General features: G+C 42.4%; 1 protein-coding gene across 1 annotated transcript in view; it reads right to left on the bottom strand.

The window, feature by feature from the left end:
* Gtf3c3 (general transcription factor IIIC subunit 3) overlaps positions 1–27,634 on the bottom strand; it is a 34,586-nt gene extending 6,952 nt beyond the window's left edge. The window contains exons 1-13 of the mRNA XM_059278889.1: positions 27,398–27,634; positions 26,356–26,455; positions 22,810–22,997; positions 18,817–18,940; positions 16,828–17,019; positions 15,634–15,799; positions 10,432–10,579; positions 9,896–9,968; positions 7,101–7,204; positions 6,104–6,275; positions 3,221–3,423; positions 2,453–2,554; positions 1,645–1,780 (exon numbers count right to left, since the gene is read on the bottom strand). Coding sequence (XP_059134872.1) covers positions 1,645–1,780; positions 2,453–2,554; positions 3,221–3,423; positions 6,104–6,275; positions 7,101–7,204; positions 9,896–9,968; positions 10,432–10,579; positions 15,634–15,799; positions 16,828–17,019; positions 18,817–18,940; positions 22,810–22,997; positions 26,356–26,455; positions 27,398–27,499 — 1,810 coding nt within the window. The 5' untranslated portion in view covers positions 27,500–27,634. The remainder of the gene's footprint in view (positions 1–1,644; positions 1,781–2,452; positions 2,555–3,220; positions 3,424–6,103; positions 6,276–7,100; positions 7,205–9,895; positions 9,969–10,431; positions 10,580–15,633; positions 15,800–16,827; positions 17,020–18,816; positions 18,941–22,809; positions 22,998–26,355; positions 26,456–27,397) is intronic.
* Between the last annotated feature and the right edge of the window lie 262 nt (positions 27,635–27,896).

The raw sequence follows: 27,896 nt of genomic DNA, 5'->3' as shown, positions 1-27,896 counted from the left end.
CCACGTGCCTCTGTCAGTCTCAGCTCAGACACACGCTGCTCTAGCGGGGAACAGGCCTCTTCTCCATGGATGACCACATAGACTTCTGCATGCACACAGCCTTCTGATGTTTGCAAAATGACTGTCACACTTTACAGATTTGGGTTTTCTTGGTCTTTTTCTAATCTCAATTTTCTCTGCCTTTAACTTCCTTTTCATTTGTCCATAAGAAGTCTCCTTTAAAAAATTACATTTAAAAAATAGCAAGCCAGACATGGTAGAGCACACCTGTAAATGTCAGTACTCAGGATAATGAAGCGGGAGCATACCAAGAGCTGAAGGCCAGCCTGGGCTACATAAGCAAGTTCAAGACAAGCCAAAGCAATTTAGAGGAGGAGGGAGGGCATGCGGGAAGGTACAGAGGGGAGGGTAGACGAGGAGAGGAGGGGACAGAAGACTTGGGCTGATGACTGCAGTGCTTGCCTAGCTTGTGTAGGTAGGTCCCTCAGTTCATCCCTACCACTGGAACAGAACAATGTGGGGAGGGAGGGAGGCCAACAGATCTGCACTGTCTGAGCCACCACTTAACTCCTGGGAGTCTACCTTACACACCAAACCATGATAAATCTGTAGATGAAGATGCTTACTCTACATCACCATTCCTACACCACAATAGAAAGAAATGACCTAATAAATTATACAATTGCTATCCAGTGGACTATTGTACATTCTCCGACTAGAGCAACACAAGAAAAGTCTATGAAAAACCAGAATACTGAGTTGATGTAGGATAGAGGGGTTCCTTCAGGTGGAACACCTGCTTAGCATGTGCAAGACCCTGTGACTGATCCCAACCCTACAAACTTGTATCTAACATAAAGAAGCTTAGCTCACACATCCAATCCGATGTCATCTCCACTAAGATGAAGACAGTAACTTTACCAAACTAAGAAAAACCAACAGACTGGAAATGAGGAAGGACAAAGGTAGGTTTTACATGGAGAAAAATACTTTAGGGAAACATGTCCAAACTACATGCCATAGAGAAGTGTCTGAAATAAACACAGAATCCATGAACTGAAGAGACAGCAGGGCTCAGAAGCATCTATAGCCTAGATCATACGCAGCTGAGTGCTCTTGACTCAGGATAGGCCCTGGAGTCTGAGGCAGACTAACAGTTTAATCAATGCTGTTTTAGCTAACAATGACGGAATATGGCCAGACTGACATCTCCAGTCGTGTCTTATTGCTAAAGGTCTTTCTCTGAGTAACCACCTCCCTCAAACATCCGCAGTGCTTTTAAAACTCTGTGACTTAGTTAGACTGGGTCACTGCAATTTTCTTTCAGAGTTTCTATGACTGTCACTTTGTCAAAAAAAGAATTGAACACAACAAACCAATGTAACTGGCATCTAATCTTCACAAATTTTCTTCTTAAAAGGTCAAAATTGTTTTACTTTATGTTTTTCAGAGAAAGATTCAGTGGACATTTTCCTCTTAATTTCTGAAAGTATTTACAGTTAAGTCTTTTAACATGAATTGAGTTGGTTATACCTGGCAGGTTTAGATTATAATTTTCATTTCATTTAGATTATTGTCAGGTATTACTTCATCAGTCCTTTTCAATTCAGCCAAGTTTTTACATAAAGCAAATGAAGCAATTACCTTTTGCATCATAATTGGATGTTTCTTGCTCATTGTTGTCTGATATTTTATCTCTTGAGACTTTAATAAGGTAGAGATGCCTTTCTCCAGATTTGGAACTGGATATCAAACAAACTTGGGCTCTATTCATCGCAACCTGAAAAAAAGATGATGAGATGCTTCTTAGCCAATGATTTATACTGTAAGACTGATGACTTGAGTACCACAAACCAGACTGAAAGCTCTCCAGCAAATTACTCTATCTTTTAAATGCCTAAACGTAGAATGAATTGATTTTTCTTAGCATGTCTGTAGTGACTGAAATTCCTTTGATATCAGGGGAACATTGTCAATTCACTATGACATGCAGGGCAGGAGAGGGCGAGTGAATGCAAGCCACTTCCCTGCAAAAACAGACTCAGAATGGATGCACAAAAATGCACAAAAGTTTTGCAAAATGAACCATTTCAGTACATACTAAATACAGTCTACAGGGCTGATAACTGGTAATTCTAGAGTTTTCATATTACAAAGTAAGTATATTTAAAGATTTCATTTCACTGTTTCTCCAGTCAAGCTTATATTACCAGGTAGAACTTCCAGTCTTAGCTGGACTATAGTTCAGTGGGTGAGTACTTGCCTAGCATGTGCATGGCCCTGGAGTCAATCTCCAGTCATATAACACTAATTTCTAAGTCTTCTGGACTCATCTGCTCTTCACTTTAAAATGTCTAAAACAGAACAATTACAAAGCTATCATCCTGTTTAAATCAAAATTTAAACATCTGAAAACCAGGCCGGACTACTAGAGAGCACAGTCCCTACCCACCTTTAAAAGCATGGCGAGCATGGTCAGCAAGGTGTCCAGGTAGCCGTACATCTTGCCTTGTGAGAACAGCAGAGTGGAGCGGTGAAGCAGCAGCTTCAGTTCCTATGGAACAGCACATGACAGCGAGTGATAGACGTCTTTGCTGAAAATGGCTTGATTTGCAGAAATACGGTTTCTTTAGAACCCAGACTCTACGAACATTTGCTTTATGACATAATAATCAAAATGTAATACCTTAGAAACTATAATTTATATTTAATAAAAAATGACTAAAACTTGAGACTAACTCATTTTTCAAAACACTTAACTTAGAGGCTAGGGAGATACGCATGAAGACCTGAGTTCAGACCCCAGAACTTCACGGATAAAAAATCATGCAAGTGGGCTCACCACAGCACTGGGGGCACAGAAAAAGGGGGGTCCCTGAAGCTCCCTGGCCAGCCAAATCAATGAGCGACTGTCTCAATAAATAGATGAATAAATCAGTGTATGCGGAGAGAAATCTAGGAAAGATACCCCATGTTTGCTGCTGACCTCCAAACACGCACACACTCACACTAACTAGAACATGCAACACACATGTCATCTGTCTCTGACCTCCACACATGCACATACTCATGCTACTAGTACATAAGAACACACACGTCAAAACAAATTCCACTAAATTAACACACTGAACACAAACTCTGGCAGTAACTGTAAAAACAGGCAAATGACCTAGAGCTGAGGAGGAAGTATCCCGAGAAGCACCCCTGTGAGGTGGCCTACCTGCTGTGCGGCATTGGCATCCTGGGCTAAAGTATCTGGGTCATACATGGGCTCCAGAGCTTCCAGAGCTTTCTCAGGACGGCCTAGCTGCTGCTGCAGGATAGAAAGTGAGATCCTTGCATCGAGATGGAGTGGGGCCAGGTCAACCACCTTACTGTAGCTTTCGGCGGCGCGTTCCATGTAGCCCAAGGCCTTTAAACATTCTAGGGTGTGAAGAGAAAACAGGTTCAGTTCTTGAGCTGTAACTGGACAAAACTGTTTCTTCCGAATTGAATTAGTAACATACTTTTTGAGACAGTCTGACTATGCAGTGCAGGCTGCTCTCAAGTCCGCAACCCTCTTGCACCAGCTTCCCGAGCCTGGGGTTACCATTTACACTTCCCCAGCTGGCAGGATTTGACATTTTAAAGAACAGTTGTTAGAGCAACAATGGAATGGATCTGTGTTGTTCTACACCCCAACTACACCCTCCCCTCCCTCCCCTCCCTCCACTCCCTCCACTCCCTCCACTGTTAACTGATCAATCTACTGATCCTATCCCTGGTGCTTCTAGAGACCACAGCCAAGCCTTATGCACACCAGGCAAGCACTCTACGCGATGAGCTGGATCCCAGCCCTGCCCATCAGAATTAAACAGCCACAAGGATGCAGTCAGAGTCTGTACTCAATTTGCTGTCTCTACTCACTTATGCTATGTATTAAGCATTCCCCAGGCCTTCACTAGAATTTTGAATGTTATATAATAACCAACTATAAATACTTAATAATTATTTAACCGTACTGATACAGGGCTTGTTTCCAAAAAAACACTCTGGTCATACCACAGGAAACATCTTAATGTATCGAGAGTTCATGACTGGGAGACCCAACTTAATCCAAAGACATGTTTATATGGCATTAACTGTCTACATATTTTGAAATCAACATTTTATTTTTATAAATAAATAAGCCAGGTACTGGCTTCTTCTAATTGGCAACAGCAAGCTAGCTCCCTCCTCTCACAAACCCACGGAGATGTGACTCTCCAGTTCTCATCCCTCCCTACTCCCACATATCTGCTTCACTCACATTGTTACTGGGCTCCCCAGTTTTGTAAGCCCTCAATATCAACTCTCTCCCATATCCCACTCCTCAAAACGAGTCCTCAGAAGTTAAATCGTTTGAACTTGGAGGCGTGTCCTGATACACATTTCCTCTTTCCACTCTGGCAGCTCCAACACCAGCTGGATCTTCTCCCATGCCCTTTCCACTGTAACAACCTCAATATCTCGCCTCAAAGTGCTTCCTCAAATGTCTCCTGGCCACTACATTAGGCTAAATCTTGAAAACAAATTAGAATAGTAATATGAATGGATCATTGTAACGGCATCTCATATTTATTTCATGTAATGCCACAGCTATTAAATTCCTTTGATGGTCCTTCTTGATTTTTAAGATGACTCTGAAGTTTCAGTTTCCACTACAATTCAATTGACTAATACAATTCACTAATTTCAAGCTACATGGATTCAAAATGGAAGCAGCAATGATCCGAATCTGAATCATAAAGGATTTCTAAGTGTTTACTAATAAACACAGAGGAACAGTTTCAGTACCATGGCCTTCGGAGGGCAATGCACACCCATACTCTGGGCAACCCTGGCTCTTCTCTTTACAAATCCCACAAAGGTAACTTTTATAAAGGTATTACAATTATATTCATGTTTACTCTTTGAAACGGAAAACTCATTTTTTTTTTTTTTTTTTTTTTTTTGGTTTTTCGAGACAGGGTTTCTCTGTGTAGCTTTGCGCCTTTCCTGGGACTCACTTGGTAGCCCAGGCTGGCCTCGAACTCATAGAGATCCGCCTGGCTCTGCCTCCCGAGTGCTGGGATTAAAGGCGTGCGCTACCACCGCCCGGCGGAAAACTCATTATTAAGAGGACATTTTTCCTAGATCCTGCCTGTGATGTGAGCTACTGTCCCAACTACTGTCCCAACGTGTCAAGTAGTTCTTCTCTGGCTATAGAGGACTTTCTTCTCTCAAATAATTTTAAAAACCTTCTAACATATATTAAATGAAAACTGTTCAGTTAATGTTTTTTTGTTTTTCTTTTGGGGGTCTTGTTTGTTTGAGACAGGGTCTCACTATGTAGCCTTGGCTGGCCTAGAGCTCACTATATATAGACCAGGCTGGCCTCGAACTCAACAGAAATCTGCCTGCCTTTGCTTCCCAGGTGTGCACCACCAGGCCCCAGCCTTAAAAATCTCTTTTCTTTATGACAACCTATCTTTTATTTTTATATGTCTAAGAGATTTGGTTGCTTTCTAAGCTATTTTCTCTACTCTGAATGATTTATTTTCAGACTACCATGGACTTAATCACAATAAAACAAAATGATTAACAGGTTAATCTTGAGCATGTGTGGCTCAAATAGCACAGAAAAGCACATTAACTATTTTCTCTCAAAACAACATTAAATATATTTATAAAAACTCATTAAAAATAATTTTGCCCATCTGATAATACAGTTCTATAATGTATGTTACGACAAGTCAAAGAGGGTATTTAAGGGGCATGTCAGCTTTTCTGTTATCACCCTAGTGATGTGCAGCAAAGTCCACATTGAGTAAACTCACTGTCCTCTAGAGACACTGTGGCTTGGACCTCAAGTATCTTAATGTCACTTACGTGAGGAGTAGAACCTAATATCCCATAAGGAATGGGCTCAAGGATGTTGACACTTAATAATCTAGCAAGACTCCTGCAATCCTAATCTTCCAGCTACACGAAGCCGTAAATACTTGCACCAAGTCTACTGTGTTACAATGACTGCCGTGCTGGGAATATAAAGGCCTGCCTGATTGTATGACTAAAACTGTTTCCTCCCACAGCAGAGCGTTACCTGCATGCCGGAGCCAAACCACTGCCAGGTTGTACCTCTCAGAGCAAACCAGCGCGCTGAGCAGGGGAAGCGCAGAATTATATTCACCAACATCCAGGAAAGCTTCAGCAACATCAAGGTAGAGGTCGCCCATATCTTCAGGATTCTGTTCCACCAGCGTTGTCAAGAGAGGCTAAACCCAAATAAAACCCGAGGTCAAACATTCATCACAGATAGCCACATCTCTGTACCAGCTGTACTACATAAGCCAAAAAGCAATGAGGACTAACAGAAACAGCTTGGTGGTCATTTTTCTGCTCATTTCTGTATGTCTATTAAAAAGATTCAGACTTTCATCATTTCTTTACTCATTCATTCCTTCATCGACGTGTGCAGCAGCTAGGAAGTAAGCCCACCAGGAGTGCTTTCTCTATCCAGCCAAACAAGCCTGTGCCTTTGGCTCCATGTGTTTGCTGATGCCTGAAAGGCTACTCTGTCAGTGTTTACTCAAACGTCACCTTCTCAGGGGACCCCTCTACTAAAAACATACAGCTTTCTCCCATTCCTACATTCTGTATATTGCTTGTTTTTCTTTAAAACACTTTTCACCAACCGATAACTTACAGATTTAATCCCTTAGAACAAAAGATCCATCCCTGAAGAGAAGGTTTGATCAACAAAGCAGATGCCCAGTACATTTTTTATTCAATAAAATACTTGTTCCCAAGTCAGAAAAAGAGAGGAGATATAGCAACTATATAGACTGCCTAAAGGCTAATCACAACTTCTGATCTTTGGATTGCTCTCACTTTAAAAGAAAATTATTCCAAGCCCAATTCCAAAACACTTTGCTTTTATTAGCCATTCCTGTGAAAGTAATTTGACGTTTACTGTGTCTTCCCGTTGTAAGAAATGTAACAATCTAAGGCCAAGTTATGATGTCTGGTCATCTGCAGAGAGTGGACTCAACGGGAAGGATCCTACTGCTCAGGCAGGCGCAGTTCCCGGTGCTACTTACATTGAGTGGCTCGAGGATGTTGAGATGCACCAGGCACACCATCAGCTTCACCGTGATGTCTATGGGCACACTGTCAGGTATAGAGCAGGTGACGGTCTCGGCAGCTGGGGAACATCAGAAAGGCATTCCTATGTGCAAGCTCAGGACGTAAAGTAACCTAAGACAACTCCAGCCTGCACCCAAGAGCCGATTTCCAACAGCTCTAGGGGAAGATCCCAGTCCATGCTGTTCTCGTCAACTCTGTTAGCAGCTTCTGACCTCCTTCAGTCTGTCTTGTTTGTACTTAGCCTGCCTTTTTCCTAACATCGACTTATCTCAAACACAAATTCCCATACCTTTTACCAGACGACAGAGGATTAAAAAATCAAAAAGGACCAGGATATATGAAACCTCTCTTTTTAAATTCTTGAATTCAAAAGCTTCTCTTAAGACTTTACTTGAGAGATTTATAAAAAGGGCTAAATACTTTTCTGCTTTCTAAAACTTCATTATAGCAAAACAACTTTTAAAATTCTGGGAAATTAAAGGAATTCTATATTTCATATTTTGCACATTAAATTACAATTCAGTTTGTGTTCATTTCATAAACTGTACATGATATTAGTGATGTGCCTTTGGTAGTAGACTCAAATTTAAGTTACTTACAAATTAAGTAATCTCATCCATTTTACAGAATTTGCCATTAATTGTCTGAGCTACCCAATCATAGGACTAGGGTTTCATTATGAGACTGTTTTAACAATGAACACCATGATAGTAACTGATAACACAAATTTAACTTTGATATTTATTCTACACAATTTTCCTACCATGACATTTTGCTCACTCAAGACCTAAGCTCCCTAAGGACATATGTCAAGTCTACTTGACTAAAGACAGTACCTACAGCATACTTCTTCTGAAGACTATATCTGTGGTCACCCACCTACAAAAGTACTAACCAATACGGTCACCGTTTGAGCATTGTGACTTCTAAAATAGGATTCTTCTTAGATCTAGGTTCTATATCCCAAATACTAGCATTTTGGTTTATTGTTTAACATGATCTGAATGTTTATATCTCCCACATATGGTATAGTATATGATGGCATTAAGAGGAAAGATCTCTGGAAGGTAAGGTCACAAGAGCTCTGTCCTCAGGATGAGGATTCATGTCTTTTTTATAAAGAGGTCTAAAGGAGTTCTGTGTGTCTGTCTCCCACATGAGGACATACAGATGGTACCGTATCAAACCTCTGCTGCCTTGGTCTTCGACTTCCAAGCCTCTAGAAATTTCTGTCTGTAGATCGATCACCAAGTCTAAAGTGTCTTGATATAGCAGCCCAAATAACTATTTAATGAAATACCCAGGAAGCTATCGGAAGCAGACAGTACTTGGCATCAACTCACTTCCCGTAACTCCCACCAAAATCCTCTCAAGATAAGGATGAAAAATACTACACAGGGACTCTGTCACAGGAGTAAGGACGCACACTATGACCCCAAATGACTAGTGTGTTCCACCTCGGAGTCTAAGTCATACATGTTAACATTTTCTTAGACGAGGTCAGTGGGTGTGGTGCAAAGATCAGGCAGGAGCTAGAAGAGACGCAAAGGCACACTTCAGGTACAGCTGTCTACTCAGATCTGTGATTATACATCCGAGCTTTCACAAATGGTAGGATAATCCTACCAGTCTCTACTTTTTATGTGAATACTAAGTCTTAAATAGAATTTTTAATAGTCGATCACTTAAAGCCCTGGAGAAAAGTAAATTGCTCTAGATCTAAGGTGCTGATCTACTCAGCAACTCACTCTTTTTCTTCTAAGAATAAATAGGAGCTGAGTGTGGTGATGCACATCTGTGATCCGAGCATGTGAAGGCTGAGGCGGGAGGACCGCAATGGTGAGACAGTTTCTGTAGAAACTGCTGCTCTGAGGAAACAGGAGGGCTGCGGTATAGTGAGGTCAGGTGCAGGGCCTGCGCACTCTGCACAGGTCTTGGTTGTGCTGTGGTCAGTGCTTGAGAGAAGAATGAGGCAGTACACGCTGAGGATGGCGGGAAGGAAGATGGAGTCTGGGCAGCTAAAGGGCTCATTGCTAGTTTCCGTACTGTCACACAGAGCCAAGACCTACACACATTATTTTACAGTCATACTTTTTCTTCTCTTTTCTTCCTCCCTCGGTCCCTCCCTCTCTTCCCTTCTTTTTTTGTCTGTCTTTTTTTAGGACAGGTTCTTGCTGTGTAGCTCTTGCTAGCCTCAAACTCAGAATTGTCATGCCTCTGCCTTCCAAGTGCCAGAATTGTGTCACCATGCCTAGCCTAGCCATGATTTTTGGTTTAGACTTTTTTCTTCTAAAAAATTATATTTTTGGCTAGGTATGGTGTTGCTTACCTGTAACCATAGCACTCTGGAGGCTGAGGCAGGAGGATTGCCATGAGTTTGAGGCCAGCCTGAGCTACATGGTAAGTTCCAGGTTAGGCTACAGAGTGAGATCCTACCTCAAAAAGAAATAGACAAAATAGAATAAAACACACAAAAGTTAAGAGAAGTAGCAAGTTCAAATGGGCATATTAATAAAGGAACTCAAAACATTTTTTTAAAATTGCTTATAAACCAAGGTCTAGCAATATATCTCAGTGTCAAGTGTTTGTCCTTCATGCACAGGCTCTGGTTTTGACCCTAGCATTGCCAACAGAAAGAAGATTACATAAAAGCCAACATAAGAAGGCAGACTCCTGCTGTGGCCATGAGGAGAACATTACGTCTAACAAGAGGGTTCTGCATGCGTCCCTACGTGAAGTTAACTACAACCTTTATTCTCTTCTGAGGTGCCTTCTTCCACAGTTTCCTTCTCTAGGACAATTCCAGAAAAATCTGTAATCACCTAAAAAAATGAAAAAAAAAAAAAGAGAAATAAAAGCTACATATAAACCCTTTTTGTGAGTATTTATTTCTAATAGTCCTTACAATATAAAATGGTATTAAAAGAGAAGAATCTTCTTGAAATAAGAAATCCTAACTGTAGAACATTAACATTATTACATCACATTGACTAAACCAAAGATTTATCAGTTCAACTGCAAACCAACAACCTCCTTTCTCCAACGATATGGCTCTGGTGAGTCGTGCTACCATCGAGTGTAGATACACCTGGGCTTTATAGTGGCAATATCATTTATCATATAATTATAGTTTGTATTTCACACAGAATCTAGAAATCTATTATTTCTACATAGTTTAAATATGCAATTTAGAGTATAATCAAAATGACAAGATGCTAATTTCTAAGCATTTCTGCAACATAAGCACAGGTCTAATCCTAAAGGAACCGCACGTGAGCATCCTACCTCCAAAGCTTTGTCATACTGCTTGTTGGAGATATATAATTCAGCTGCGATGTTAACATCCTCCATGGAGACTAAGCCTTGGTGTTTGGAGAAGGCTTCCTCGATTATGTTTATGGCTGAAGTACTGTCATTGGCTTCGTAGTAACTCCTAAAAAAGGTGAGTGGCAAGTGAATGAACAGTTGATTCTGACTCTAAAACTCAATGTCTTGCTTAGGCCCTCTAACAATGAAGTGATTTCAGTTTCTTAGGAGGAGGAAGCCTTTGAATTACAGTAGCACCTCCCTCTCAGAGCAGCACTAGGAGGGTAGAAGGGTCAATGCCTACAAACGGTGACACAAGACCGCCTAGTGGCAGAGGAATGTGGCCTAGCATGTGAAAGGCCCTGGTTCAAACCCCAGCATCACAAAGAAATCAAAGGTGGCAAAAACAGACCCAAGGGCTGAAGAGATTCACCAGAATGTCAAGTATTTGCTATGTCAGCATGAGGTTCTAAGTTCAAGTCCCAGGACCCAAGCAAAAAGCCAAGCATGGTGACGTGTGCTAGGAGACAGACACAAGCAAATCCCTGGGGCTCAGGGGCAGTCAGACTAACATAGGTGGTGAATCTCAGGTTCCAGCTGAGACCCTGTCTCAAAAAAAAAGATAGATAGGTCCTGAGAAATACCCAAAGGCTGGCCTCCACATGCATAGACACACACACACACACACACACACACACACACACACATGTGCAACTAAACAAGAACACACACAAGTCACAGTCCATTTCCTAAGAGAAACTGCTATGAAGGGAAAGCACATACTATGTTCCATATAAGAAATACCGGAGCTTGGAGGGCATAGGTCAGGAGTACTCTGCTTGCCTAACATGCAGAAAACCCCGAGGTCAATCCCCAGCACTGTGGGTCAGGTGGACAGTAGTCATAAAGATTCACGGCACTTCAATGGTTCTATTTGAAGTGAATATGGGTCTGTAGAGAATCCACAGTAATTAATGAAGGTCTTCAAAGCAGAACCTGACTACCTATTCCTGGCGCAGATCTTACTGTCAAAGGTGACAGGCCACGGTAAGCTCCGCTGACGCCAGGACTATCACTGCTCATTTGTTTCACAGTTTTCCGTTGGTTTTCCTAAGAGTCCAACAGTGAAGTATGGAAGAGCTCTTCCATACAGCACCAGCAGGTCTACCCAAAGGAGAAGATAATGGGAATCATACACTGAGAAGTATAGGAACAAAGGACATGAAAGATCAGTAGACCGAGTCCAGGTAACGTTACAAAAGACATCATCTCCCTCAGGAGTCCTTGTCAGAAAAGTAAAAACGCTTTAAAAGCTAATTTGAAATGGGAATACTCAGGATGATTCACTTGGAAGTTAATTGTGGACAAGGTGTACTCTTGTTAAATAAGCTGATTGGAACTGGCCCAAAACCCTGGATTTTTGTTGTTGGTTTTATTTAGTGCCTAGATCAAACCCAGGCTCTTGTACATTCTAGGCAAGCATAGTACCATTGAGATAATTCCCTACTCCAAGAATCTGCATAATTTTAGTTTTTTTAAATAGTGAAAAAATGTTCTACTTGTAAAATATATAGTCATGATCAGAGCTGATACCAAGAAAAACATACAATTTCACGATATATTGACAATGTTGTAATTTCAAAAGCTACTTCCAACTCATTCCCAACATAAAAAATTGGCACCAACTCTTCCGAGATGCATTCCTCCTCCCCAGCAACAGTCGCACTTAGATCATTTCGGTTTTCCCATGTTTCCAGGGTAGACTAGATTGGCTGATCCAACCTGAGCACTTCCTTGATTTATTGTTAATTACTAAAACTACTCCATTTGTGAATGACACGCAATTTTACTCTCTAGCTTTGTGTCATTTTACTTTTGCTTAGGAAGTTTTATAAATTTACGGTAACAGATTCATTTTCTCATTCTTTTTAACTTCAATTTAAAAAAGTATGTATTGCTCTGAATTCTAAAATGTACACACACTATACTTCCACATTTTCAAACTTGTCAGTGATAGGCTGGTACCAAGCACTATAAAGAGAGAGGTTGGTGTCAGGGCAGGAAAAGGTCTCTACAGTCAATACGACAACAGTGCCCACTGCCACCTCACCTTTATTATAAGCCACTGTTTTAGCACAGCCTAGCAGTGATAGGAGGCATAGCAAATGTGAGGAGAGCCTGTAAGACTTTCTAGTTACTTAAAGTATAGTAATACTAATTTTTAAATTCAGAAATACACACTCACAGCAACTAGGATATGATTTACCCAGTTTTGTTAAAAGGACATTTGTGAAAAAGGAGTTAGCCCCAAAACAGAAGTATGCTCTTTCAGCAGGCTGTGTAGTGAACACCAGAAAGTATATTAGCACAGACACAGCCCTCCATCAATGACCCCAACACCCTGACCCTGCCACTGCAGTAAAGAGAAGTGAATCTCTCCATGACAACCTGAGTCATCTCCAGTTTCTTCATCTCTAGGTCTCCTTCTTAGCTCCTTTGACAATGACATCATTGCTACAAGAAAAAAATCCGTCTAAGAACTATGAATGTCACCAATGCTGAGTTCTCATTCTTTGCACGAGAAAAGTCTGACACACGACAGGCCAGTCTTCCACACTTACTGATTTTAAAAGGCCTGGAAACCAGATTATCCAGTATTCACAATCTTACAAACAAGGAAAACCAATTCCACCCAGCATCATAAAATGGTTTAGGTCCCATCCTCTTTGCCTTCTGTATTCAGCCGGGTGCATGTGCAGTAGGGCAAGTGTCCTCCAGGACATTTTTAGGGAGAATCCCCTATCTACCATCTTAGCCTTATGCACAACTGGGTGTGTACAGGATTAAAATCAGATGCATTACGGGAAGGGACATGTGCCGTAAAAAAGTGAATACGGTGAATACGTCACCTAATCTATCAGTCACAATAGAGAACTGTCCAACTATGGCCTTTAACAACTAAAACAATCAAACTCCTCCTCAACCCCAGAGGGAAACCTGGGCACTTGAATACTCTCCCACTCACGTGGCCTGCAGTCTCCTTCTATGTTTTCTTTTCGCGGTTTTGTTTTGTTTTGTTTTCTTTTGAAAAAGTTCCCCTGCTACTGTGTGGACTCTTACTTTCAGTTCTCTGGATTAGAGACTAAGAAGCGAGAAGCACCTGACCTAGATGCTCACTATGCTAACACTACCTCTCCGCCAAAGATCTCCAGGCAGCTAACCTCAGTTCCTGCTCCATGGGACCTGTCTGCCAGGCTTCCCCAGGACGACCACCCCGCCTTACTGGAGTGCTTTCTTCAGTGAATCTAGAATGCCACGTTCTTCGCTTCTTCCCCACACAGGGCATTTTCTTCTCATCTGCTGGCTGCCGCCTCTTTTCCCTGGTGTCTAAACGCTGGAGTGACTCGAGAGTCAGTCCTTCCTCAGAGCTTTCTTCTTTTACCACATTCTCTTCCATCCCTCCCGTACACATGAGCCCACGTGCACAGCCCACATCTACCACACACTCCTTAGCCCACTCTTAAGTGACATCAAGAATCTGGTCACCTCCTACTGCCTTCTGCTGTCTCTGCCCTGATCAAGCGCTGACTTTCCCTCCCAAGTATCATTTCAGTAATTTCCTGTCTCTGCCCTGATCAGCTATGATTTTCCTCCCAAGTATCATTTCAGTAATTGTCTGTCTGTCCCTTCCCACTCTTCAATTTTTGCTCAAAAGAGCAACCAAAATTGATGCACTTAAAAGTTAAGTCAAATCATGTCCCTTTCTCCTCAGACCCTTCAGTGCCTTGCAGACTCTTCAGAGTAAAAGCCCCCACGGGCCGGCTGCTCTGCTCCTCTGGGACCTCTTGCTGTGCTCACCTGACACATCAGCGTCCCTCTTGTTCCCTGCACATCCCTGTGTCCTCTTCCCTAAGCGACAGCTCCCTTCAGTGAGGACCACAGAAGGTGGGGAGCCGAGTCCTTCACTCACCCTGCTTTAAAATAACACACTCCATACCTGGTACTTCTATCGCCCTCCCTGTTTAATTCTCCTCCATCACTGATCAACGTGATACACTGAGTAACTGGCGGTTAGCTGATCACTGCCTATCTCCCCTCAAGGGCTACACTCTCCAGGAGGGCAGAGAACTTGTAACAGTTGCTTGATAGTGGTCATCCGGGCTCCTTGTACCACGCCCATGGAAGATATAGTCAATGAGTATTTCTGGAGGGCAAATAAGGACCAAAGCAAAGCCGAATCAATCAGCTGGCCATTGCCACGCTCCACATATAACACACGTAAAAGCCAAGCTGATCATCACGAGCCACCTAATGCTCCTCAGGTCCATTAGACTAAGCACTGTAGTAGCTGCAAAATGAACTGCAGCTAATCTGGCAAGACCCTCTGTGCTCAGGACATAGCATTAGCCATCAATCTAAAGTTGCTTCCCTGACTGAACTTGTAAAAAAGTATCTACTGTTCCTATATAACTGTCCTGAGAGGGTGATGGGAAGTTCACAGCAAAACAGCATCAGAACGCAAGGCAAAGGACTAACAGGTTAATCCTAATATGCCAAAATGGAGACAGTTAAGCCCAGGATGAAATGCTGCACTGTGCTCTTCAAAAGGAAGAGCAGCAGGAAACACCACTCACCAAATGCTTCCTGCTCTGCTCTGCTTCCTAACACAGCAGGGCAAGTAAATGCTGTAGGGTTTCTAAAGAGCGAGCCTGCGTGAATGGCAGGGCGACATGAAACCTACTGTCCCAGTGCTGACTCAGGAGGACTACAGAAGACTGCAGACCACAAAGATTTCACTGACACATCTGCAATAAAACAACCTTATTTAAAAAGTCACAAGTAAATACAACTTCAGCTAAGTCGCAGAAACCTGGAGTCTAACCCCCTTGCAGAACACACCTCACTTTTCAGCTTCTGAGCCCTAGAAATGCAATCTCACATTCAAAACTTTCTAAGCAATCACACAGTTGACTTGGAAACCAAAAATCACTAAATAAAAAAATGCTATAATTGGTCAAATATAAAATACAGAAAACAAAAATTTTCTTTGAACTTCAATGCAAAAATACATTCTATTTCACATAGCTTTGATTTGCAAAATGACTAATAAAGGCATGTGGGGTGTGTGTGTGTGTGTGTGTGTGTGTGTGTGTGTGTGTGTGTGTTTCACTTCAAACTTACTTTGCCATATCTCTAGCCAACTGCATAAAACGTTCTCCATCAGATGGAGACAAAAGATTTAAAATACGCCTATAACCATCCATGGCCATTTTATGATCACCCATCTGTTCATAAAGGCTTGATCTCTCCCACAGGTAACGAACATTAGTAGGTTCATATTTAAGAGCTAGAAAGAAAAGAAGAATAACAAATTACATATTTATCAAAAGAGGTGTGACTTACCTCAAAAATGTAATAAACACTTTCCCATTGGAAACAAGAAAATAATTCTGGAATAAATCTATCTTCACAAGAATTCTTGACTGGGCTTGGTCTAAGACCAGACTGGACCCCTATAGTAATCCTCATTTGGGGACTCAAGTTACAAAAGTTAACAGCCTGAAAGCAACACTGAGTTCAGTGGGAACTCTACAATTTTATATAAAATAAGTCACAAATAAACGTGAGGACAGAGGGCTCCAGACACATGCCGTGACAGACTACAAGGAACAAACACATCTGGGCAAGGAGCACAACCCAGTAATGCAAGAAACAACTATTATGTAACTAATAGTTCTGGCAACACAACCTGTCTACCTCAGCCTCAGGAAATCACAGATGAGGTGGAAAGAGTGCAGAGCCCGAGGCCCAGGGTAACTGCTGTGAGATAGTATCCCCTAGACACGACGTGGAGAATGCACCGAGGTTCCTGAACAAGACCAGCATAATGACAACACTAGCTGATATGCCCACATGGAGAAGGAAAATTCCACATGGTCCCACCTACAAGATCTACAGGTGACCAATGGATACCGAGAGAATCTGTCTCCTCCAGGGAGGAGGGAGCTATTTTCCTATCCTAAGTGGTTAGCCCTGGACACAAATACATATAAGGGAAGCCAAATGGATTTAGCAGGTTATACATATACCTTTATGTGAACACACACACACACACACTCTAATAAACAGGTGAGCGTGAATTTAGAGGGTGACATGAGAGGGACTGCAGGGGAGAGGGAAGGCAGGAGTGACCGAGACGCAGTCCTCACATATAAAGTTCTCAAAACAATTCAATTAAAAAAAGAGAGAGAAACAAATACAATTGAGCTAACAACAAAATACAAAGAACAAATGCATTAATGACCCATCATATAACGCCTAATGAAACAAAACAAAAAAATAATCTTCCCATCTATACAAGGAAAATGTCATTACCTTTTGTATAGCAAAAAATAGCCTGCTTAATATTATCTTGTTCCAGAGACATTTCTGCCAGCCTAACCCATTCTTCTGTGTCACTGGGATTTAAATGTGCAGCAATCAACTCAAACTGCAATGATTTCTCCATGTCACCTTGGTCCTCGTATATCATGGCAAGTGTAGAGAATGGCTCATAAGCCAAAGGAGCTATAATAATAAAAATATCAAAATAAATTTCATTGGCTAAAGGAATAAGCTAAAGCTGATATTGATGCTACAGTTCAAACTGCAGATTTTTTTCTAATATCTAAACTCATTCCAACAGAATTATAAAAACTATTCAACGGAACTTTGAAAAATAAAAAAACACTATATTATACTTTATTTTCAAACACTTTTAGACATTATTATTGATTTACTTTTGAGGTGGACTCTTGCTACCTAGCTCAGGCTGACCTCAACTGACTGTGTAGACCAGGCTGGTCACAAACATGAACTGACTGTGTAAACCAGGCTGGTCATCAACCTGAGATCCCCAATAGCCTGCCCAGTTCTAGAAATTCAAGGCAAGCGCCATCATACCCAACACCATTCTTAAAAGCATTATTTCCTTTAACAAAATACAATTTCATGAAAACCCTCCCTTCTAACACATCTTCCTTGTGAAAATCTCTTTATACTAAGGCCAAATATGGCCTAAAAACTTGGGGATTTCACCCAGGAAGCATCAGTCACATCAGTGTGGTCGAACTTGCACTATTTCAAACTCCTGCATCATAGAGGATGAATGCACACAGGGTACCCAAACAGCACTTCAGTCTAGGGTGTCAAATGTAACAGTTAATCAATCTATATTTCTAAAATATTATTTATGGGGAAAAAAATCTCAAAAACTGCTGCACATTAAAGTCAAAGTGCTTTCCAAAATAAACAGTTATAAGTTGAAATAAATAATATTGGAAAACAAGAACTAAGCAATAATATATCCTACAGAAATGCTTGGTTAATCTTATTTCTGATGGACTGAGGAAACAGCCACAAGTTACCCTAATGAGTAATCCTGGAAATTATAGTAAGACTTCTAAAAGGACCAAGTCTAACTAAAAGGAAATGCCACAACACTGAATGAATGTATTAGTAGTGTAACAGCTACCCAAGGCACTCCGCAAGGCAAAGTGATAGCAACCAAAAAAGTGATGTGATAGACGCAACTGGTCACAATCACTACTGAAGATGTCTTCCAACATATCTAAGGTGTACCAACTAATGGAGATAAAATGACAAACCTAAATGTATCTTTACTAAAAGATAGATTAAAATAATTTAGCACTGCCTAATCTAGAAAATGAAACAAAAATCAGTAACAATATCAAAAATTTATCAGAATATTCTTCAAGTGATTCTAACATAATACACTCACCACTAAAATATATATAAAAATAAACAGGGCTGAGGGTATAACTCAGTTGGTAGAGCACTTGCCCATAGTGCAGAAAGGTGTGGATTCCACACCACAATAGAGACAGATGGATGAATGGATACATAAACTGGCTGACTTAAAAAGATTAATGCTAGCCAGGCAGTGGTGGCCCACGCCTTTAATCCCAGCACTCGGGAGGCAGAGGCAGGTGGATCTCTGTGAGTTCAAGGCCAGCCTGGTCTACAGAGAGAGATCCAGGACAAGCACCAAAACTACACAGAGAAACCCTGTCTCGGAACGCCCCCCCCCCCAAAAAAAAGGTATTAATGCTATAAGAGTCTCAAAACCCTAAAATGAAAAGTTGAAAGGGGAGAGGGGCCAGAAAGAGTTCAAAAGATATTACTAATTTTTCACTGAATCATATCCTGTGGTCTCCATTTTCTATTAACTCCTACCAATGTTACTATTACAGTGACCTTGACTTCTGAATGTATTTTATATAAATAGCACAATTAAATGCTTCCCCATTTGCTAAAGCAGTCAACCAGTTAGCTATTATCAATTAAAGTCCCTGCAGAAAACACCTTGTCTTATGATTTCCATGCACATCAATATCGCCTCTTCATGTTCTCCTCGAGCAAATCGAATATTGGCTTCACCCATGAGACCTCTCAGGGCTCTGGGAAGTTTACTCCGAGGCCTCTTCTCCTGTCCAGAGGAAAACAACAAAGAGATTAAGATAGAGTAAAGCTCAGATTTCAATTCCAAACACAAATATAAAACTTCTAAATCTTCTAAACTCAGAACTAGGTACTTAGTAATTAGAATTCTGATGCCTTAATTTTAGGTCTAATTACACAAAGCAAGCTAAAATTCAAATGCAGGAAAGAACCAAATTCTTTTATGATACTCTCCTAAGAGGAACACCAAAGAAAGTCAAAACAAACAGAAACAAAACAAAACCTTCCTACAGTTGAAAGTCCAACACACAATTAAATACAAACTGCCCAACGGTCAGGATTACTGGACCACTCATTAACATACAGCATCATTACACAACAAAATGATGCCATTCCATTCCATACCAGACACTTACCAGAAAGTCCTCCTTCTTGGACATTTATCAACATAAACTTGATAAACAACAACAAAACCCACTGAGATACACTATGGATTTTTCAGTAGCAGAACTACACAACATTTGACATATGAACAATCAAGGCTTATACAACATTCTCCAAGACAAAGCCAGAAATGAATGATAATTCTCAAGCGTCTCAGAGAAAAGGAAACGTCCACACCTGACCCAGGTAGTCAAAGACTCTCTGATGACTTCACATCTCTGACGAGATCAAGGCAGACACTAGAAGATGGAAAGACCTCCAACTTACGGATTGGCAGGATACTGTAAAATGACCATTCTACCAAAGGAATTTACAGATTCAATGCTACCCCAATCAAAACACCCGAAACGTTCTTCACAGAAATGGGGAAAAAAAGAACCACAAAAACAAAACCAACCTAAAGCTCATATGGAACCACAAAATACCCCAGATAGCCAAAGCAGTCCTGAGAAAAAAGCACAATGCTGGAGGGATTAACATTCCGTATTTCAGGGTACAGTAGAGAGTTATAGCAATAAAAACAGTATGGCACTCACACAAGACACACATGTGGACCAATTAGACAACACAGAAGACCCAAACATGAGTCCACACAGCTACAGCTGTCTGCTGTCTATCAGAGACGCCAAAAACACACACGAGAGAAAAGACAACATCTTTAACAAAAGGCGCTGGGAGAACTGATGTCCACACATAGAACAAAATGAAGCCCCAATCTACCACCCTATACAAAAACTAACTCCAAATGGATCAAAGACCTCAATGTAAAACCTAGTACTGAAACTACCAGGAGAAAACAGAGACACCCTACGTGACACAGGTGTCGGGAAGGACTTCCCAAATAGCATCCATTTTCCAAGGAATTAAGGCCACAACTGACAAGTGGGGCCTCATAAAACCAAAAGGCCTTTGTATAGGAAATAACCAACCAAGTGAAAAGGAACCAACAGAGAGGGAAAGACTCTGTGAACTACACATCTGACAGAGGATTAATATCCAGAACATATCAAGAACTCAAAAACAAATAGTCAAGAAAAAAACGATTCAATTAAAAGAAATGGGTTTGAAATCTGAACAGAGTTCTCAGATGAAATAAAAGTGGCTAAGAAATATTTCAAGTAGTGTTCATCATCCTTATCTACTAGGGAAATGCAAATAAAAACAATGTTGAGATTTTATCTTACACTAATCAGAATGGCACAGATCAACAAAACAACAGACAACAAATGTCTCAAGGATGGGGAGGAATGGAGGGCAGGACCTTTCACTGTTAGTGGGAATGCAAACTGGTCTAGCCACTCTGGCAATCAGTGGGGAGAATCCTTAAAAAGCTAAAATTAATCTAAAATATAATTAAGCTATAGCACTCCTTGCATATGTCTAAAGGGCATCCCACTCCACAGATAATTCCTCAGCCATATTAACTGTTATTCTATTCACAATAGGTAAGAAACAATGTAAATGTCCTTGAACAGATGAATTAATAATGAAAGTGTGTGTATATAAGCACTATGGAATACTATCCGGCTATAAAGAAAAAATGAAATCCTGGCATACGCAGGTAAATGGATAAAACTAGAAAATATTTTACTGAGCAAGGTAACCCAGACCCAGAGAAACAAACATCACGTGTTCTCTCTTGTTTATGGATCCTGGCTCCAAGTCCTCAGATGTGAGCATATAACCTGGAGTAACTGCAGAAACATGGCAAGTTTTCCTGGCAGGAGGGAAGGGTGTCATAGAGAAGGGAGTAACAGGACACGGTGCTAAGACAGGGAAAGAGGAAAAGCTGGAGAGGAAGACTTACCTGGGGAAGAGGGTAAGCAGCACAAAAGATGCTTCAAAGAGCCATACGAATCACAGTAGTTTATGTTTACTTAAAACGTGTAAGAGTGTGTGTGTGTGTGTGTGTGTGTCTGTGTGTGTATGTGTGCGCACACGTGCGTTTACTGAAGTTACACCACTAGGGGTGTTAACGCTCCCCCCAAGAGTGATAGTTTATCTAACAAAAGCCCCTGTGCCAGGCATAGGAAACGCCTTTGGAGCTGTTGCTCAGAGGCGTACAAAAGACCCCACCTCCACCCCACAAAACAATACAGGCTATTGCCTTGGCCCTTGGTTGCTCATAAGAACTGAAGGTAAGACTCTCTCGCTGAAGACAAAACACACTTCAGACAGAGAATGGAAGAACAGAACTAGCAGGGACCGGAAAGACTCCTCCTAGAGGACTAGCTCTCATAATATCCAAAGGTTTTCTCCTTCGCCAAGGGAGAAAAGCAATACACAGTCATACTCGGCCGCAAAGCCTACAAACCACAACTATGACCAGAGCAGAGGCGACTCTGAAAAGTGCAATAATGGCACCGATGTGCACTGGAGTAACCAACAGCCACCTTACTGGACTTAGGCACTCAACAAGAGGGGATGCATGCCCGGTCCTGCAAGCTGGGTAACTGCTCACGGCTGGAGAAACCACGGAGGAGCACAGAGAAGAGCCCACTTTCCTAAACCACCACAACTGAGTCCTTCTGCATCCTCATCCTTATGTCCACAGGAAGTGCAGCTCTCACCTCACCAAAGAAGCTTCTTCCTGCAGCAGACGAACGGTTACAGAAAGCCAGAACCGGTCAAAATGACAGTCTCCAACACAACTCGTACAGCCAAGGCTCAGGCAACACTGCAGAAAGGGGGTGGTTCAAAGCCAGAGACCAGGATGTCTGCTGAGAGACAGTGTCTCCTATATGAAACTGCACCCATGACATCTCAAAAGCATGGCTACCCAAGTAATAACTGAAAAATGACAGTGCCAACCGACATGCCAATGTGAACGGTGGAAATCTCACAGGGCCCCAGCCCTGGATGAAGAGCTACAGCAATCAATGCAGCTGAGAAAGGGAGGGAGAATCAGCTTAGTAACCCTGATAGGTTACCAACCCCGAGCAGTCAGCCCTAAACACATATATGTAAGAGCAACATTAAATGAACTCAGCAAGTTGTAGTTATATATTTATTCTCTCTCTCTCTGTATCTCCCTTTCTGTCTCTCTCTATATATCTCCCTTTCTCTCTCTCTCTCTCTCACATACACACACACACACACAAACAAGGATAATAAGAGACCATGATTTTAAACACACACACACATATGCGCGCGCGCGCGCGCACACACACACACACACACACACACACGCACATAAGGATAATCAGAGACCATGATCTGAAAGGGGGGTGCAGAGATGACACAGGAGGGGTTGGAGGGAGAAGACAGGCGGGAAATGATGTAAATACAGTACACATATATAAAATAAAAACTAAAATTTAAATGGGAAGAAACAAATGATGGTGGTTGCCTCCCAGGTTTTGCTCTTACTGTTGCACTGTTTCCCAATTATAACCGAAATGACTGTATCACTTTCTCACATTTTTATAAGGACTAAAATAATTAACAGCTTACTTTCATCATTTTTTTGGTTTCACGGTTGAGAACCATCTCCAACACAAATACGTCGCCTGCGGTGGGTTGCTCAGATGTTTCCTCCTCCTCCTCTTCTTCTTCCTCCTCTTCTTCGTCATCTTCAGTCTCTCCGAGCATGGAAGCAAAGACTTTGTGAACTGACTTACTCACTCCATCCGATGTTTCTCCTAAGGAAAGGCACATTGAAGTTGGGGGGGGGGGGGATACCAATAAAAATGACTTTAGAAAATTGCTAGTTCATGGAGTACAAATCCCTAAGCACAGCAACAACGAACGTGAAAGTTATGGCAAATAAACACCCTCTCCACACCCAGAGGAAAAGCCACCACAAGCCAGGTCTTTTACTCTGCAGGCGTGGCTGATTCACCCTCTACACCTCATCCAGACATACAGCAAAACGATGAGCCAAGTCAAAAGCACGTACAGAAACAGGTAAAGTGGAGAGGGAAGCATTTCTTAGTGACAAGGCAGCACAGATGTGAGGCCTAGGCAAGCCCCGCGGCAGGATGACCTGAGAGGTGTGAGGCTAACGGCAGGAGAGGAGCTTCTGAGCCAACGAGTGTGGTGGTTTGAGTAAGAATGGCCCCCACAGGCTCCTGTATTTGAGTGCTTAGTCACCAGGGAGTGGCACTATTTGAGAAGGATTAGGAGGTGTGGCCTTGTTGAATTAGGTGTGGCCTTTTTGGAGGTGTGTCACTGGGGGTGGGCTTTGAGGTTTCAAAAGCCCACCTAGGCCCAGTGTCTCTCTCTCTCTGCCTAAGGATCAGGATGTAGCTCTCAGCTACTTCTCCAGCACCACACCTCCTGCCGCTATGCTCAATGCCGTGATAATAATGGACTAAGCCTGGAACTGGAAGCAAGCCCTCAATTAAATGCTTTCCTTTTATACAAGTTGCTGTGGTCATGGTGTCTCTTCATGGCAACAGAACAGTGACTGAGACCGTGAGAAACTCTGTCTCAAAAAAACATGCTGGAGCCGGGCGGTGTTGGCGCACGCCTTTAATCCCAGCACTCGGGAGGCAGAGCCAGGTGGATCTCTGTGAGTTTGAGGCCAGCCTGGGCTACCAAGTGAGTTCCAGGAAAAGGCGCAAAGCTACACGGAGAAACCCTGTCTCGAAAAACCAAAAAAAAAAAAAAAAACAAAAAAAAAAAAAACAAAAAAAAAACAAAAAACCAAAAACAAAAAAAAAAACATGCTGGAATGTGATAAAGGGAGACCCCAATGTCCACCTCTGGCCTCCATATAGAATACACAGTTATCTGGTAAAGTTATTAGATACAGGCTTTAAAAAAAAATTCATATAAGTTGTAAGAAATTGAACCCAGGGCCTTGCACACACTGTGCTAGGTAAGTACTCCACACTGAGTTGTATCCTCACTCCTCTTTTCTTTTTGAGACAGAGTCTCACTAAGTTCAGGCTAGCATTGTAGCCCAGAATGATCTTGAACCTGGGATCCATTTGTCACAGCCTCCCTAGTAGCTGGGATCACAGGAGGGTACTTTTATAATCAACAATAATGAACTGCAGATGAGATTAAAAGGTCTGGTCTGTGTGGTAGGTAGGAAACAACCTTAACAATTGGTATTCAGAAATATCAAAGAGGAAAAAGACACGATTCTAGAGACCACATCTTTCCAATTTGTAGATTCTGCCAGTCTTGTCCAAAGTGACCTTTCATCAACTCTGAATACATGCTTGCACTATCGAGAATCTCCAAAGAGTTCGGACAATCATTCCAGAGGACTGACAGGATGACTTCAGCTCAAGCTAGCCAGTTCTTAACCACCAGAAATGGATTCAGCTGACCCTAATCCCACCCATCTTCCACCATGAAAGGCCTAATGGCCTTAAATAGTAAGGCTGGCGATCACCAGAGGTACCACTGCTGTAACTGTACTCCAGAGACTGTCTACTGAAGAGCTCACCTTTCCCTAAGCAGGTCAGAAGGACCCACAGGCTGTCAGCGCTTCTTCAGCCCCTTCCTACCCTACTTGTCTGGAAGACACTAACCTCAATATTGTCTCTTTATCTCTTCTTCCAACGTGGTCCAGAAACTCAGGATGAAGTGTGAGTTTTCCATGCAAGAGCTTATTTGGTCAGAGAGAAAAGTACCACACAAAAGTCGAGCTCACCAGCCAGGCCCCTAAACATGAAACTACATTCTAATTGACACCAGCATCCCAAGTAATTTGACAGAGGTAAATGGATACGATTAGCTATCAGCATCCTGACCATTAGACACATACATCAGTCACTAGAAACTGATAAATATCTGTGCTCATTTAGATATTCATTTAGGCTGTGATGGGCTTAGTTGATCCAGATGTACTAACCAAATATAATATCTGGATATGAAAAGCTAAGGGCTGGGTCCTATTTTGCTTTCTTCACTGTGATAACACAGTGACCAAAATCCACTGAAGGAAGAAAGGGCAATTTGGCTTCAAGGTTACAGGCCATCATCCAGGAAAGCCAGAGTAAGAAGCTGGATGTACAAATGCAGCAGAGACCATGGAGGAACACTATTCACCAGCTTGTTCTCCAAAGCTTGCTAAGATGGCTTTCTTACACAACAGGACCACCTAGCCAGCAGGGGCACCACCCAGAGTGGGCTAGGCTGTTGGGCCCTCCCACATCGATCATTAACCAAGAAAATAACCCACAGACATGCCTACTAACCAATAGGTCCCTCTGCCTAGGTGACCCTAGTCTGTGTCAAGCTGACTAAAAGCATCCCAGTCTGGCTGCTAGAGCAAGGCAGCACATCGAAATACCTATGATGTGTGTGAAGTCCCGTCTAAGCATATAAGTTTCTACAGCAGTACAAATTTGGTACGGCCCAGAAGAAGTGTCCCATTGAGAAGGTCAATTTTGAAAATGACAATAACAAGGCCCTAAAATGCTGGCATCAATGTTAAACCTCACAACACTGGAGCTATACCAAACAAACCATCATGATATACAACAGTTTAAAGAAATATATTAAGCAGCTAATATGTATCACTGATCACTCATCACACTGATAAGCCAGGCAATAAAAATGGGCTATCATTACAATGAAAGCAAATAACGTTATTACTATATCACTTTGCCTAAGTGCTCTTTTGTTGGTGGTGGTTTCTCAAGGCAGAGTTTCTCTGTATAACAATCCTAGCTGTCCTGGAATTCCCTTTGTAGACCAGGCTGGCCTCGAACTCAGAGATCCGCCTGCCTCTGCCTCCCAAGTGCTGGGATTAAAGGCGTGTACCACCACCACCACCCAGAGCTTAAGTGCCCTTAACATTTAAAGCTGACAGCAGGCCGGGCAGTGGTGGCGCACGCCTTTAATCCCAGCACTCGGGAGGCAGAGCCAGGCGGATCTCTTTGAGTTCGAGGCCAGCCTAGACTACCAAGTGAGTTCTAGGAAAGGCGCAAAGCTACACAGAGGAACCCTGTCTTGAAAAACAAAATAAATAAATAAATAAATAAATAAATAAATAAATAAATAAATAAATAAAGCTGACAGCAAATGAATTCAACACACCTTCATTGGCATCTTTGTCCTGGGACTTGGCAGAGTCAATTCCTGAAGAGGATGGGACTTCCGAATCTGGGTTTTCTTTGGGTGATGATTTTCCTTTTTCCTGAAGACTCATACGATTGAAAATTAGTTAAACAGTTCAAAAACTAATGCGGATTTAACTCTTCCGGCCTGGGACTGGGCATTTGCGTTATCTTTATAAAACTTGAACCTGCACTTGTGGGATATGGAATCTAAATTTGAATAGTTTCAGAGCATTTCAAAGTACTGAGACGTCTTAACTTTAGTTTATGTAAGTCACTTGCAAATATGTATAGGATAATTTAAAATGTTTTAATTTCATTAATTTAACACTTTAAATAAAACATAGGATGCTTAGTAGTCCATGATCAATAAGAAACCACGGGCTAACTTCAAAAGTCAACAGATTTCATGTTCCCTTAGCCTTCAAATAAGTGAGAACATTTTTAAAGCTCGGATATTTATTAAAATTTGAAAAACAAAGTAAGACGACGACCTTGTTTTCAGGCAAATATGTTCACTTTTATGTCTAAGATAAAATTACACCACTGAGACTCCTCAAAAATAGGCACCCCAGGGGTGTAGCTCAGTGGAGGGGCACTTTGTCCAGCAAGCTGGAAGCCTTGAGGTTTGGTCCCCAAGACCACTGAAACGTATGACAAAAACAAAAGGCCTGGTTCCTAGAGAATGGTGGCGCGTACATGCCCCACCCACGGTGACAACCTAGGGGCAAGATCAGGTTTAGGACAAGACTACCCTGGCTGCAGACGCCCCCAGCTCCAGTCAGCTGGAGATCATTGGGCTATCACCGAATTAACACTAAGGTGTCGGGAGAGGTTAGCGCCCGCCGAGGCCAGCTTTGGAGTGGGGGGATGTCTCCAGAGGCGCTGTGCCGGGGTCGGCGGGTGAAAATCGGAGTTTCTGGGAGAGGAAGAAGCTGCCGGGGTCCCCCGCCCACCCCGGGCACCGCACGCCGCTGTTTCGGGAAAACAAGACCTAGGAGCACCGGCGCCCAGCGACTCACTTTCTTCTCCCGGGTTTTTCTCTCTTCTCTCCGCCTCTCGAACTCCTCAAAGGAGATTTTCCCTTCCAGGTAGTCGATAAGTTCCGGGCTGAACCCCGACATGTCTGCGGGGCCGAAGCAGGGCAGCGGAGCGGGAAAGCGGGAACACCCGGGCTCTAGCCGGCGCCTCGGAGAGAGGCGTCCGCCCCGGAAAGCTCCCCGGCCTGCGCCGCGGCCGCGCACTCGGGTTCCGCCGGCGCTCTAGGCCCCGGGCCTCCTCCTCCTGCAGGCAGAGGACAGCCAAAGGCCGCTTCAGAAGCCAGCTTCCCCTGGGCTGCCGGCTGAAGGAGACTTGATCTGGGATGCAGCACAGGCCCAGGGCGTTTGCCGGGGTTTCTAGCTCTAACGTCAGTCAACTTTTCTGTCCCGGACACTCAGACTTTTAAAGGGAGTGAAATTCCTCATCTAGGGTGGCTGCTCTTTTGCCTGTTACATACATCTCTCAAAATAATGCTTAGAA

This window comes from Peromyscus eremicus, chromosome 13 (assembly GCF_949786415.1).
Source record: "Peromyscus eremicus chromosome 13, PerEre_H2_v1, whole genome shotgun sequence".
Classification (NCBI taxonomy): Eukaryota; Metazoa; Chordata; class Mammalia; order Rodentia; family Cricetidae; genus Peromyscus; species Peromyscus eremicus.
The sequence above is the reverse complement of the archived record's forward strand: the minus strand, read 5'-3'. Positions and strand labels throughout refer to the sequence as shown.